The sequence below is a fragment of the Vulpes lagopus genome, chromosome X, assembly GCF_018345385.1.
Source record: "Vulpes lagopus strain Blue_001 chromosome X, ASM1834538v1, whole genome shotgun sequence".
Taxonomy (NCBI): domain Eukaryota; kingdom Metazoa; phylum Chordata; class Mammalia; order Carnivora; family Canidae; genus Vulpes; species Vulpes lagopus.
The window spans coordinates 70,071,786-70,087,908 of record NC_054848.1 but is presented as its reverse complement, the minus strand read 5'-3'; the positions used below and the strand labels follow the sequence as shown (position 1 = coordinate 70,087,908).

General features: G+C 34.7%; 1 protein-coding gene across 6 annotated transcripts in view; it reads right to left on the bottom strand.

Annotated features, from left to right (window-relative positions):
• DIAPH2 (diaphanous related formin 2) overlaps positions 1-16,123 on the bottom strand; it is a 1,156,455-nt gene that overhangs the window by 999,284 nt on the left and 141,048 nt on the right. For 4 of the 6 annotated variants that reach the window (XM_041741554.1, XM_041741556.1, XM_041741551.1 and 1 more), the window contains exons 2-3: positions 15,004-15,036; positions 12,237-12,413 (exon numbers count right to left, since the gene is read on the bottom strand). In XM_041741554.1, coding sequence (XP_041597488.1) covers positions 12,237-12,413; positions 15,004-15,036 — 210 coding nt within the window. The remainder of the gene's footprint in view (positions 1-12,236; positions 12,414-15,003; positions 15,037-16,123) is intronic. The other 2 variants (XM_041741555.1, XM_041741553.1) reach the window with 1 other exon arrangement.

Below are 16,123 nucleotides of genomic sequence, written 5' to 3'. Positions count from 1 at the left end.
GCGCGATCCTGGAGACCCTGGATCGAATCCCACATCAGGCTCCCGGTGCATGGAGCCTGCTTCTCCCTCCGCCTGTGTCTCTGGCTCTCTCTCTCTCTCTCTCTCTCTCTCTGTGACTATCATAAATAAATAAAAAAAAAAAAATTAAAAAAAAAAAAAACAAAAAAAAAAACCCCTAAGCACTGCTTACATATGCTAGGCTAGGTTTCTGGTTAAATTATAGTCTTCAACAAACGTGGTTAGCATAAATCTGCATCTCCCAAGTAGAATCAACTCTGGAATGCTAACAAGATTGAGTGTCTGTATCTGTACACCTCACAGCCAAGCATAAGAGTGTGGAATTGCCACATCTGGCAGTCTCTAGGTAGACAGTTGACTCTTCTTCCAGTGATATTTCTACATTATAATGTGCCTCCGTTTAATTTTTAATGGCATATACTGCTAAGATCATACCATCAGAGTACAATCATTGGAAGTAGGCAAAATAAGGAGGATATGAGACTATAGGCTTAAAATAATGTTGTTAGGTTTAAGTATGCTCATGCACACTAAGCCTGGTTTATATTAACTACCTTTCAAAGACTGCTTTAATAACGCAAGGTTGTTTGTAGTTTTCCTACATACACTATGATATTACACGTTTCCATTACTTCGTTCATGATGATGTTCTCTCTGCCTAGAATGCTCTCATTTTCACCACCCTCTCCCCATTCCTAACCCTTATCCCATCTCATCCCACCCACCCCATCTAAATCCTTATCTGGTTAACTATGAATCCTTCCAATTTATCTTCAAATTTATCCCTGAAATACCTCATTTAGAAATGACTATCTACATTCTATTCTTCCATATTAAATCCTATATTATAGCACTTAAACTGAAACTATCTGATAAAATCACCTCCCCTAAACTCCAAGCTAATTTGAAAGTACAAAGTGAAGCCAAAGTCGTTCCTGGAACGACTAAACGCTTAATAAATATTTGTTGAACCAATGTGGTATTTAGGAACTTTTCTCTAAATGTTTTAACTTGATTTACAGCAACTGACATTTTTTATACTTATAAATTGGTTACAAAGTTTGATTAGGAATAGGTATCATTCATATGAACAGAAGAGACCACAATGACTCATTTTATTCTTATAGAAATAAGATGCATACTCCTAATTAGGCAGCTAATATTTCCAAATCATTAACTCCAACTTTATAATACAATCATTAAACTAAATACAGCAATACTCATTATGCAATATTAATTCTAAACAATATAACTGAACAAGAAACTCTTCTAAACTAACTAGTTCTTAAAGTACTCAAAACACAAAAGTTTACATTAGAACATTTAGTTAGTACTTCCACAATACATGAAAAAAATATAGTACTTTGTAGCTACAAAAAAATGTTGTTTAAAGTCTAAATATTTGACCACCTATATTTCTAAAGCTGTATTTGTATTTTTTGTTTTTTTTTAATAAATTTATTTTTTATTTGTTCAATTTGCCAACATACAGAATAACACCCAGTGCTCATCCCATCAAGTGCCCACATCAGGGCCCGCCACCCAGTCACCCGCATCCCCCGCCCACTTCCCCTTCCACCACCCCTAGTTCATTTCCCAGAGTTAGGAGTCTTCCATGTTCTGTGTCCCTTTCTGATATTTCCCACTTATTTCTTTCTCCTTTCCCCTGTATTCCCTTTCACTATTTTTTATATTCCCCAAATGAATGAGACCATATAATTTTTGTCCATCTCCAATTGACTTATTTCACTCAGCTTAATACCCTCCAGTTCGATCCACGTCGAAGCAAATGGTGGGTATTTGTCATTTCTAATGGCTGAGTAATATTCCATTGTATACATAGACCACATCTTCTTTATCCATTCATCTTTCGATGGACACCGAGGCTCCTTCCACAGTTTGGCTATTGTGGACATTGCTGCTAGAAACATCGGGGTGCAGGTGTCCTGGCATCCCACTGCATCTGTATCTTTGGGGTAAATCCCCAGCAGTGCAATTGCTGGGTCGGAGGGCAGATCTCTTTTTAACTCTTTGAGGAACCTCCACACAGTTTTCCAGAGTGGCTGCACCAGTTCACATTCCCACCAACAGTACAAGAGGGTTCCCCTTTGTCCACATCCTCTCCAACATTTGTTGTTTCCTGCCTTGTTAATTTCCCCAATTCTCACTGGTGTGAGGTGGTATCTCATTGTGGTTTTGATTTGTATTTCCCTGATGGCAAGTGATGCAGAGCATTTTCTCATGTGCTTGTTGGCCATGTCTATGTCTTCCTCTGTGAGATTTCTCTTCATGTCTTTTGCCCATTTCATGACTGGATTGTTTGTTTCTTTGCTGTTGAGTCTAATAAGTTCTTTATAGATCTTGGAAACTAGCCCTTTATCTGATACGTCATTTGCAAATATCTTCTCCCATTCTGTAGGTTGTCTTTTAGTTTTGTTGACGGTATCCTTTGCTGTGCAAAAGCTTCTTATTTTGATGAAGTCCCAATAGTCCATTTTTGCTTTTGTTTCTTTTGCCTTCGTGGATGTATCTTGCAAGAAGTTACTGTGGCTGAGTTCAAAAAAGGTGTTGCCTGTGTTCGCCTCTAGGATTTTGATGGAATCTTGTCTCACATTTAGATCTTTCATCCATCTTGAGTTTATCTTTGTGTATGGTGAAAGAGTGGTCTAGTTTCATTCTTCTGCATGTGGATGTCCAATTTTCCCAGCACCATTTATTGAAGAGACTGTCTTTTTTCCAGTGGATAGTCTTTCCTCCTTTGTCGAATATTAGTTGACCATAAAGTTGAGGGTCCACTTCTGGATTCTCTATTCTGTTCCATTGATCTATGCGTCTGTTTTTGTGCCAGTACCACACTGTCTTGATGACACAGCTTTGTAGTACAACCTGAAATCTGGCATTGTGATGCCCCCAGCTATGGTTTTCTTTTTTAAAATTCCCCTGGTATTTGGGGTCTTTTCTGATTCCACACAAATCTTAAAATAATTTGTTCCAACTCTCTGAGGAAAGTCCATGGTATTTTGATAGGGACTGCATTAAATTAAAGCTATATTTGTAAACACAAAACCATTTATTTTCCTTCAAGCATGATGCAATGTTAGCATTACAGATAAATTGACTTCTTCAGCAAATAAATTTCAGATTCTTAAAGTTATTACTGAGGAGCCATATGAGAATAGTCAAATGAGGTTAAAAGTTGAATCACCTGTCTATTCATTTTCATATTCATTCATTCATTCATTCATTCATTCATTCATTTTCACTCTCTTGTTCTCCTTATCCCATCCCCTCTCATTCTCTCCCTTCATAAATTTTTTAATGGGTGATAATATAATTTTGAAAACTTTCTCCTTATCTTCCAACATCATTTTTTTATTTTACACTATTTTTTCTATTTTGCATTATGAGAAGTGTCGACCTATTATTTTTATATCTCTACTTGCCTATGATCGAGAATATTTGTTCCTTCTTTCTATAAATTTGTTATAAATTTCTATGTATTTTTTTAAGATTTTTATTTTATTTATTCATGAGAGACACAAAGAGAGAAGTAGAGACATAGGCAGAGGGAGAAGCAGGCTCCTGGCAGGGGGCCTGATGTGGGACTTGATCCTGGATCCCAGGATCATGCCCTGAGCCAAAGGCAGATGCTCAAACACTGAGCCACCCAGGCGTCCCAATTTCTTTTTATTTTCTATAAACTGTTTCTGTTTCTGCAACATATCTTGATCCCAGGTTAAGGCTGGATTTTCCAGTTGCTCTTTTAAAATGTGAACTTGACTTCATCATCAAATGCTTGCCTTCTTCCTTCTGCTTGTCAGTAGTAATTATTCAAGTAGTCTTTAACTTCTATGTTGAAGGGAACTGTACCCCGAATGGAATGAACCAATGTTACCCTAATATCTAAAAATATGCCTAGCAGGAATAATTATTACAGTTTTTTTTTACAATATTTGTTTAATTAATTTTTCTAAAGATACTTCCATAATTCCTCTAGTTACTGTGAACTGGAAAGAAAAAAAAACATTTGTAAAACTCCAATAAAGTTATCAAGAATTTGCTACATAACTAAATAGTTGGCCAATTCTACCTGGAATTAAGTAACTATCTCATGTTTTCAAAAGATCAAGTTAACTTTACCTATACAGACTGCAGTCATAAAGCATAAAAGCTCAGACTGAAAACAAAGTTAAAGGAAAAAAGTTATCTAAATACATTATCTCTACCAAAAGTATAAAGCCAAAAGCAAGAAAAAAGCATGATATTAAATGAATATTATTGAGTATGGCACAAAAATTCTTATTTATTTCTGTTTTCAGGTCTTATTGGAGGGATGTAACTTTTAATACCAAAATATGCCTCTTTACCATCAGGAGGGTAAATTCAGAACATATGTTGGATATTTAAAAAAACACCAAATATTGCTTTTACTTTCCCATAATCCTTAATTCTGAAACAGTAGTTTCCAGAGTCCAGAGACAACATAAAGGATCTGCTGTAATTTGAGAAATATGTATTTTTATTTTAAAATACAAGAAAATAAGGTCTAATATTTAACATAACAATGGAATCATCACTGGATCCAGAGGCCCTTAAGATAAATGAGGTATCTTAAGCAGAGTGAGGTGTTCACAATGCATATCTGTTCACTGTCAGTGTACTGCAACATACTGCAGCTTACCTGTATGTGGCTAAATGGATTTACAGGTTGTTTTCTCTAGTTTTAACTAAATCAACCATCAAAAATAACAAAAATGGAAAAGTGGTATTCAAAGATTCCTACAAAGATCAAACACTGAGGATAATAGGATAATAGCAAAAATGTAAGCTCAAGGGAAAATACTAGACTATTATATATCCTACTCCCAAGTCTGAGCCTTTCATCCATCATATGATAAAAATAATGATAATCTAAATAAATAAGCTGATTACACAAGATTAAAATTATTAATACATCCATTAATATGGATGTATATCATTATCAGTGATGACTCCCAGTTTATGTGCATATTGTACTTTAAAATATTAGCTAATGATAGTACAAGGCCACTTCAAATTAGCAGACCATTTAAAAGCCAAGCATTCAGAACATGAAGACAGCTTTTCCAAATTTCTCAGCAATAATTAAAATCATATGATACTCAATCCAGCACTTCAGTGAAATTTTATAAACTTAATGACATGTTTAGAAGCTTCTTTTAAACTTTTTCTTTCAATAATAGCAAAAGAAAAAGGTCTGGTGACATTGGAGAAACTCTCATTAGAAGCTGCTGAAATATACACAAAACAACATAGCATTAAACTAAAACACATTCCCTTTGTCAGCAAATACTGTCAGAAGACCCATAGAAATCATTGCTTAAAATTTACTCAAACAAGTAGAAAAATTACTCAGTGTAGGAGATTTATCAGAGTTGAATGAAAATACAGGCTTTTTTTTTTAACAACTCAGTTTATTTGCTAGACTGTTTCAATAATGAAATATAAAAACTACTTTTCTTTGAGTCACTAATGGAACAAAAAACATGGCCAATATATATGATTTACTTAAAAAAAGATGTAAATAAATAAATAAAATGAAAATTTAAAAAAGATGTTTTATGAAAAACCTAAGTGGGATTCCTTTTTTTTTTTTTCTAAGTGAGATTCCTGAATAAGGTTACCCTACATGTAAAATTTAAGCCATTGCAAGAAAGAAAATGAAACCAAAATACACAAAGTGCTACAGAGTCAAAAATGTAGCTCTTTTTTAATAAAAGCAAGATATTTCAAATAGTGTGGAATATTTATAATATGAAATTTGATAGGAAGTAAGGATGAAAACATATTGTACCTCTCAAATCTTTCTGGTTATCTCGACAAAATATTTAAAAACTGCTGAAATTTAGCATGAGGCTTTTTCATGCACAAAAACACTAGTAATCCCTTGTAAGTTTAACAATTAGTAAGAAAGAAACTTTTTTTTCAAATAAACTTCATTAAAGAAAGAAACACTTCGGGGCGCCTAGGTGGCTCAGTTGGTTAAGTGTCTGCCTTTGGCTCAGGCCATGATCCCAGAGTCCTGGGATAGAGCCCCACATTGGGCTTCCTGCTTGTGGTGGGGGGAGACTGTTTGTCCCTCTCCTTCTGTCCCTCCCCGCCGCTCATGTTCTCTCTCACGTACAGGCACTCTCTCAAATAAATAAAATCTTTTTTAAAAATCACATTAAACTGATCCAACTTCCCTGTCAGTCTCCTTCACTCTTGCATGACTCACCTCTTTCCCCTTCTTTGCAAAAATGCAGAGTCCGAGACTCTTATTAAATTAGTTAAAGCCCATTTTTTAAAGCACATTTTGATCCATTTATTTAAAAATGTAAAAATGCAACACTCCAAATTAGTTATAATTGTCATCAGGAAAGATGGAAATTTACTAGCAATGGTTCCACAGAAAACCTTTCCTTGACTCATAGATTGGACTGAGAAAAGTTAATAATATGATTTAATAAGTGTTGTAATGATGTTCTTGTTCTGCTGGGACCTATATATTTCTGTCAGATTATGTTTCAACTATAACAGACATTAAACCAAATAACCAAACGAAATGAACTTGGAACTACACCTTCTAATTACTGCCTATAACATATTGACATTGCTCTCACTAAACAGTTAATCATAACAGCAAAGGCTTTTATACTATTAATAAATAAAATTTTAAATCATTTTAAAACCTTGTTCATGTTTTTCCTATTCTTTATTATGTCTGCATTTTATACTACACATAGTACATACAAATATGTACAAAATTTTTAAATAAAATATAATGAGGTTATTGCTCGAACATACATATTTTTTCTAACAGGACAGTAAATCAAGAAGTTTAGAGACTAGTGAAGAGGTTGACAAACTTTTTCTATAAAGGGCCAGACAGTAAATGTTTTAGGCTTTGTGGGTTACGGGATCTTTATCAAAACTATTCAAATATGCAGTTGTAGCACAAAAGGAGCCACAAATGATACATAAACAAATGGCTTTGGCTGCATTCAAACATATTATCTCTATAAACACTGAATTTCATATAATTTTCATGTGCCCTGAAACAGTCTTCTTTAATTTTTTTTTCAGCCATTTAAAAATAATAAGGTTAAAACTTTTTTTCAAACTGTTCTTACCTTTTCAGACATACAAAATAAAATCCTAGAGGCAAGGATAGTGAATTTGTCTTCTTTATGTTCCCCTGGATCTAACAACATGTTTGATATTCAGTGGAGAGTTGTCAAATAAACTTTTCCATTTTCTTTTTCAAAATTACCTATTAGGTCCTGCTGTATCACCCCTACAAAACATAAGCTTCTTGACAGAAGGGGATTCCCCTGATTTCTTCTCTGCTCTTTTTCCTAAGAGCTTAGAACAGTACCTGACATACAGAAGGCATTGGATCTTGATAAAGTAAATAGTTCAAACTCTGAGAATGCTTTAATTCCAAAAAAAACTGAAAATTCATTAGGTGACATGGGGTTTCATAGTATATTCAGGTCTTCCCTGTTTCCTCCCTGAGCCTCTGCACTGGGTTAAGTGACTACAGTAGCCTATTTCACAGGTGTCCTGCTACTATGGAAACCATTTTTTTCACTTTCTTCTCTCTCTGACTAAATTCTGAGTTCTACTGGGGCACTCGAGGTATTGCACTCATCTTTGTACCTCCAGCATAGAGCAACCTGGCACAGTGTACATATAAAAAAAAAAAATGGTTGTGGGCTACCTGGGTGGCTCAGTCAGTTAAGTGTCTTTGGCTCAGGTCATGATTCCAGATTACTGGGATGGAGGCCCACATCAGACTGCTTCTCCCTCTCTCTCTCTCTCTCTGCCATTTCCCCTGCTTGCGCTCTCCCTTTCTCTCTCAAATAAATAAACTTTAAAAAAAAAAAGATGCTACAGAACTGCCATTTTTTTTACATTTTTATGTACCTAAATTTAAGTTCCAGCTCAGCCACTTATTAGCTTAGCCAGTTACAGGACTAATTTGTTCATACACTAAGCTTCAATTTCCTTATCTAAAAATGGGGTACAACTATGTCATCTACTTTGTGGCATTTTCATAAGGATCAATTGAAATAATACATATAAACTATTTAGTTACATGCCTGGCCAATAAGTGCATAGTAAATGAAAGCTATCGTAATTCATAAAATAACTTCTTCACTATAAATAATGGTCAAATTAAAAATAACATATAAAATATATAATGTTCAATTTACAAATAGACTTCTCTCAAGGAAGAGATATAATTCTTTTTTTTATTTTTTTATTTATTTATGATAGTCACAGAGAGAGAGAGAGAGAGAGGCAGAGACACAGGCAGAGGGAGAAGCAGGCTCCATGCACCGGGAGCCCGATGTGGGATTCAATCCCGGGTCTCCAGGATCGCGCCCTGGGCCAAAGGCAGGCGCCAAACCGCTGAGCCACCCAGGGATCCCAAGAGATATAATTCTTAAAAAAATATTTATTGATCTTTTGGTTACTTTTAATCAAATCATATTTATCTCATTTCCTATTCTGAAATCCCCATGGAAAGAAAAACTCCCAATAGAGAAAATGAGGCTTTAAGTTGTACCTTTCTTTAAATTACATTTATGATGAGCACTGGGTGTTATTCTGTATGTTGGCAAATTGAACACCAATAAAAAATAAATTTATTATTTAAAAAAATAAAATAAAATAAAATAAATCACATTTATGAATCCACAAGCAAATCTTTTAGAAAAACATAACACATTTAAAGAGGAAAGTGGTAATATTCTCATTAACATTAGAATATTCAAACCACAAAATAGAAATGTAAAAAGTTTTAAAACACTGTAAATACTCTACACAAATTGAAAAATTTAGAAACTACCAACAATCATTTTTGCCTACGGCTACAATTATTTAAAAAAAAAAAAAAAAGGCAGGTGGGCAGCCCCAGTGGCCCAGCGGTTTAGCGCCACCTTCAGCCCTGGTTGTGATCCTGGAGACTGGGCTCTCTGCACGGAGCCTGCTTCTCCCTCTCCCTGTGTCTCTGCCCCTCTCTCTCTCTGTGTCTGTCATGAATAAATACATTTAAAAATCTTAAAAAAAAAAAAAAGGCAGGTACATGTCTGAAACAGAGTAAGCAAATGGGAAAAGTAGCATAGGAAGATACCAAAGAAGTAAGGTGGGAATCATATCATATAGGCTCTTACAGGCTATTATAAGCTTCTGTATACCAATGAAATGGGAACCCCGGGACAGATTTGATAAGCCAACTGATATGACATTGTTCAGGATTTAAGTAGATAATATTTCTGTGTTAAAAATATGCTGTAGAGAGTCATGGTGAAGCATGGAGATCAATTAAGAGTTGCAATAGTCCTATAGTCCTATCACTACTGTGGGAGCCCAGGTGAGATTTCAACTAGTGTGGGACCAACAAAGGTAATAAGAAATGGTCAGTTATTCCAAGTACTTTACTTTGAAGGAAGAATACATGGGTTACAAAATGAATTGCAGATAAAAAATAAAAAGTAGTCAAAGACCATTCCAAAGATTTTGGACATATGGATATGCCATCAGCTAAGAAGTGGAATACAGTGGGAGGAGCAGGTTTGGAGGGGAATATCAGCAGTTCAGTTTTGAATATACTCCTTTGTTGAATTCTACCCATCATCCAAGGTGAGATGTTGATTTTGAAGTTTAATATGTGAGTCTAAAGTTCAGACATGAGGACTAACTTTGGAGATAAATTTGAGAACTGTGAGTACACAAGTGGAACTTAAAAGCACAGTACTAGTTGTAATTACCAAAGAAGATAATGTTAAAAGAGAGGAAAAGATGTCCAAGCACTGATCCCTGGGTCTCTACTTTAAAGACTGAAAACATGAAAAGGAATCAGCAAAGAAGATTGAAAAGAAGCACCAAAGAAGCAGGGGGAAAACCAAATCAATGTTGGGGGTAAGGGAAGGGGGAAGCATTTCAAATTGGAGAAAATGATCAACTGTATCAAATGTTACTGCTAGGTCAATTAATATGTTGTATCTCTGGGGGTACCAGGGTGGCTCAGTGATTGAGCATCTGCCTTTGGCTCAGGGCATGATCCCGGGGTCATGGGATTGAGTCCTGCCTTGGCCTCGTGTGGGGAATCTGCTTCTCCCTCTACCTATGTCTCTACCTCTCTCTATCTCTCATGAATAAAATAAAATCTTTAAAAAATGTGTTATCTCTGTGGTAAGGCCGTAACTGATATCTTCTATTCTTTTCTCAATCCCAGTGAGTATCCTTGTGATCGTTGCTTTATTTTTTTTAAGATTTTATCTATTTAATTCATGAGAGACACAGAAAGAGAGAGAGAGGGGCAGAGACATAGGTAGAGGGAGAAGCAGGCTCCCATGCAGAGAGCACGACGTGGGACTCGATCCTGGAACTCTGTTCAACTGCTGAGCCATCCAGGCATCCCATGATCATTGCTTTAAATTCTTCATTAGTCATGTTACTTCTTTCTGTTTCACTTAAATTTGTAGCTGAGGTCTTATCTTGTTCATTCCTTTGGGATAAATTCCTTTGTCTCTGCATTTTCTCTAAGCCTCTCTCCTCTGTGTATTAGAAAGTCAGTCATATCTCCTGCTCCTGAAAGTAACTGCCTTATGAAGAAAAGGTCATGTAGTGTCCAAGTCCTGGAGCTTCAGGGAGTGTCTCTGCTGTGTGCTGCATGTGCCCTGCTATTGTGTTTGAGTTGCTCTATCCTTCAGGCCAATGTTCTGCAGAGCCTCTCCCTGCTTACTGTGGCCAGTGTTTGGACTCTGGCCTGAATGTGGGGAGTTTAACCAGGTGTGCTCTGGTCTGCTTATGAAATGAGGCTTGTCACCACCTCCACTGGAACTGAGGCCCTGTAAAACTCCCTGATCAGGAGATGTGGTGAGGTAAAGGATTTATGTTGGTCTTCTGAGGTGAGGCCCACCATGCTGGTCCTGTAGCAAGCCTGAGAAGGGTAGTTCCAATAATGCACAGAGGGGTGGGGCTTGGTGTAAGTAAATTATGCAGCCAGTGTTGGTGCTCTGCTGCTTCCAGCAATTGGCTCACTTTTTATGGTGTTATGTGGGGGGGAGGGGAATGGCTCCAGCCAGCTCGGATGTTCTCAGAGAGGTGTCTCAGTGAATGCAACCTCTCAGGGGCAAACTCAGAGAATAGCAAATAATCCCCATGTGTTCCAGGTGCTCTTCAGATCACTGTTTCCATGCCATCTGTCCCTGGGTTGTTTGCCTACCTTCTCTTCAAGAGCAGGTCAGTGCCCTCAGGGCTCTATCCAGCCAAGTTTGCTGACCTTCAAAACTCCAGGCTTTAATCCCTGCTGGTTCAGGAACTCATGAAATTCAGCCCCTCTTATCTTCCAAACCAATGGCTTTGAAGAAACATTCTTCATGTGCTTCCCCCTAAGTGCTTTTCTTTCTTTCCTTTCCTTTCTTTTTTCTTTCCTCTTTCTTTCTTCCTTTCTTTCCTTCTTTCCTTCTCTCTGCCTGCCTGTCTTTCTCTCTCTGCTTCTCCAGACCAGAATTCCCTCCCTTCTTTAGTAGCTTTGATTTCGTTTTCCCCTAAACCATGTCTCTGCACTTCCTGTCTTCTTTGATATGGCCTCTTCTCTCCTTTTAGTTCTAGGAGTTTGTTCCCTCAGTCTTCAGGTCAATTTCTGAGGTATTTAGAATGATTTGATAGTTATCCACTTCTGTTTCTGCGGCAAGTTGAGCCTACGGTCCTCCTACTCCACTGCCATCTTCCTTCTCTTTCCAGGCACTGTTTCTCGTCCATTTTGTTTTTTAATTTTTTACCCTCTGTCTTCCCAACTCTATTTCATATACCCAATAAGACAGCTTGTGTTGTTTTCAGCAAAGTGAACTTTGACCTGTTTTATTTCACAGAAATGCAAACTAGTTAAAAAACTAATTTAAAAAAATGAATTCAATGTGCCAAAGACTACAAAATACTAGAGAACACAAATAAATAAGTAAGAGAGCTCCTGCTTTCCGGAGTCCATTGTAAAAGTAATAGTCAGGTTTGGATGTTTTTCAAAAACCAGATACTTCTGAAAATAGTTCTGTTTTATCAACAGGTTTCTGTTCTCTCCTTTACATGATATAAACACCGTCTATACAAACACATCTACTTAAAATCCCATGCTACTCTGGGCACATACATTTTAAAATTACAACAAAAGTAGAGGTTTAACTTACCATCATTTTTTCAAAAAGATCCAGTACTTCTTTTTCTGACAAATTCAAAGATCGTTCATCATATAATGGTTGAGCTGCTGGAAACTCACTCATTGCAACTTGAGAATCAATAGGATGTTGAATAAGAGGTTTTTCTTTTTTGACTGTAGATTTTCTAAAACTTGTAATTCGGTCACGCTACAAAGAAAAAAATAAGAAACTCTAAGAGAGAAACCCAGAATCACAAATACGAAGTACTGAAACATAAAAATAGCACTTAGTATAATATATATCATTATTGTCTTTTGACAGACTCTTACTTTAAGCAACAAGCTCCAGTTAGAGATTGTACAACTTTGAAAATTTTTGGTAATTTTTCAATCCCGGAAGTCTGAGGTGTGAAAGTATTCCTCAAAAGTAAACCTTAGTCTTTTATTATTTCTATTTACATAGTAAGTAGGTAAAAAAGAAAAAAGTCCTGCATTAAAGTCATGTTGTTTAAGGGAGAATATGGCTTTGGCAGCAAATTTGAACTATGAAAAATAAAGAAAGTAAATAAAAAGAACCCTAATATTTAATTCTAAGGGGGAAATTAGAGTAATGTTTCCCTCTTCAAAGTGCCAAAAACTGTGACAATTATCTATGGATACTTTGTCAGCATAGTGTTCGAGTATAATGATGAAGAACATCAGCTCTGAAGCCAGACTGCCTGGGTTTTAACCTGTCATTTACTACCTGAGGAATCCTATGCAAATTATGTGTACTGTTTCCTAATCTCTAAAACATGGATAACAAGGGGAGACTGGCTCAGTTGGTTAAGTGTCTGACTCTTGATTTTGGCTCAGTCATGATCTAGGGGTCATGAGATCAAGCCCCACATAGGGCTCCATGCTCAGTGGGCCATCTGCTTGAGATTATTCTTTCTCTCTCTAAAATAAATAAATAAAATATTTAAAATACAGATAACAAGTTAATATATGTTAAATAAATAAATAATATTACCTATACCACAAAGTTATTCTGAGATTTAAATAAGTTGATATGTTTAGTGCACTCAGCTGCTATTTATCATTATTGTTACTATTACTTCCCTTACTTTTTTTCCCTAACATTTGGGGATAACAAGACATCACCTTTTCCGCTTAATGGCAATGTTAACATACATAGAAATATCTTCTTCCTACAAATACTATTATGAAGAACCTGATGTTTTATGGATATTGACTCTAAAACTTTGATTCCATGTACAATCTCTAATAATTAGCTTGCTATTTCATATAAAGTGTACTAATGACTCCAGGTACATGTAAACAGCCCAATCTGTTTTAAACCACAAAACATCACACCTCAAAAATCAGTAATGATTTCTGTTAGAAAGCACATGCATACCATCAAATAATGTTAAACAAGCAAACATGTTAGATGTGAGGACAGTAATCTTCATTGCCATGTTACTGAGTCCTTACAAATTATTTCAAAAATACAAAATGCATCACAGAAGTTACTACAGCAACTTATAAAAATTTCTGTTGATTCCATCCCCCCAATTAAAAGAACATACTTTTCATTTTGATTCAAAGAACATTTTTTTAATAAAATACTATACTTTGACAGAAATATGAGCAGTTTTATGTAGCTTATTTAGGATTACAAAAATGATTTCAGTACATGGTATCTTACAAAAAGATTATATAAACCATTGTGTTTTAGAGCTGGAAAGTAATCTGAAAAATCATCTAGACTAACTCTCTCATTTCACAGAAAAAGTGACTTGCTAAATTTATTAAGTCCCTGGTTCCTATCCCAGTGTTTACATTAAGATTCATTTTTTTCAAATTATCTTGAACTATATTCCAATTTTCTTTTGACTCCTTGAGGAAAATTACATTCGTTTAGATATGTAGTATATTTTCAAACAAGTCAAGAAAAAATATTAAGTAATCCCAAATAGGCTAGAGTATATATCCAACAATCAAATTTCACTAAAAAATATGGTGGACATAAAAGCATTTAAGTATGCAATCAACCATTAACTCAATATATCTCTGCTCCTGTCCCTTCATGACACTTTTGCAGTGTTAGCTTTTTACAGTGTTAGCATTATTTACAGATATACTTGATCTTCCACTATGCCCTTCATTTCTATCTAGAAAACTGGTTTTTTCAGCTATATCTTAATAAGAAAATGAAGTCAAGCTATATGCTTTTACCTCCTTAAATCACTAATAATTTTTACATTATTTGTAATTTCACAAAGAAAAAATTGACACTGTTTAAAATACTATATTTTAAGTTTAGCTATAAAAGGGCACACTTAAATGTTAAACCCATAACTTTTAAGTTTTATGATAGCCTCAGGTCAAAACATGTAAGAATTTTAAATTTAATAGCACTTACCTAACATAATAACCTTGGCTTCCTTTCTATTTTAAAATAATTTCCCCCAGTATTGCTATTAATCTTTTACTTAATCACAGTTTATTTGGCTATCAAAAAAGAAAAAAAAATCTGTATTTTCTAGAGTTAGCTTTATAGACATACAAAAAATATTCTGGTTAAGGTATATATCAAGATAATATCAAAATTTTATTGAGCTCTCATATAATTCTTTACTCTGATATCCAAAAAGAGAAAAGTCACGCTCTTGACAAATCTTCTATTTTTCTGTACTTTGTAAACATCTAGATATTTTATATTTTACATACATCAATGCTTTAATGTCCACCCACTTTAGTAAAAAAGCAACATGCATAAATAACATAACAACATGCTACTAAGACCACCTTACCACATCATCTGCCAAAGTTTTTATTTGAATGTTCTATTAAAACCAAAAGGAAAAAAAAAGAAAACCTGTCAGATAAGAGAAATTCATAGATCAAACAAATTAATAATTTAATTATACCCATTTATTTTATTAATAATAACTAATCAAAAACAATTCGCAAGCTTAAATAAATAACCACATACATTCTTTACAAAAGGAAAAAAACTCTTTAAGGAGATTAAAAATGAAGAGTTGGATGGGGGTGTCTATTTGTTTTAAAAGATGACTAGCAAAGTCCCAAAGTTAAATTTGGATCAGGAATCATTACCATAGTGCTCAAACATGAGAAAAGATATATTAAAGTCTTAAGTCCTTTCAAGTTTTTTCAAAATTTTAGAATGAGTCCTGTTTTTTAAAAAACTAAATTTTAAAATAGAATAGGAAAAATGTTTACATTTAATAGTAATGAAATAAAATGAAATAGCTGAGTCTAGAACTCAGTTAACATCTTATAGATAATTAAAGGACATATTTATAAATATTCTAGATTAAACTGAATTAACTGATTCTGTTAATATATGTTCATTTCTGAAAAATTTCAACACTTGTTTTTTGCCTGTGGTTCTCTGTTTCTAATACTGAGAAACACTTTAAATGGTGTATCCTAGTTAATAAAATACAGTACTTAAAAACTACCACACAACAAAATGGGCACCATTATTTGAGGAATTAGACTACAGCAATACAAAAGTAATAAGGCAATTTACGGTAAAGCAAAATAATAATTAATAATTTAGTAAAATTCCATGATTCAGAAGATAATTCAAGATCTTACAATAACATATGATCAGCATGAAAGGCAGCTATTTTATTATAAGTATGTTGAAATGCTACTTAAAAATTATGATTAGGAAGGAAAAAGATTTGTTTAAAAATGACCTCTTAAGAATTGAAATTAATCTTTCTGCCATATCCTATACATTTATGTCTTCCAAAAGAAGCTGAATTATGTGCATCAACTTGGTCAAGCATGCTCACATCCCTTTTTACTAAGAAAAATGTGGTCATACCACTGGTAAGGAGAATTAATTATGAGTTCTAAGTAAATGAAAAGGATTTGGTCTCAGGATCTCATGAAATT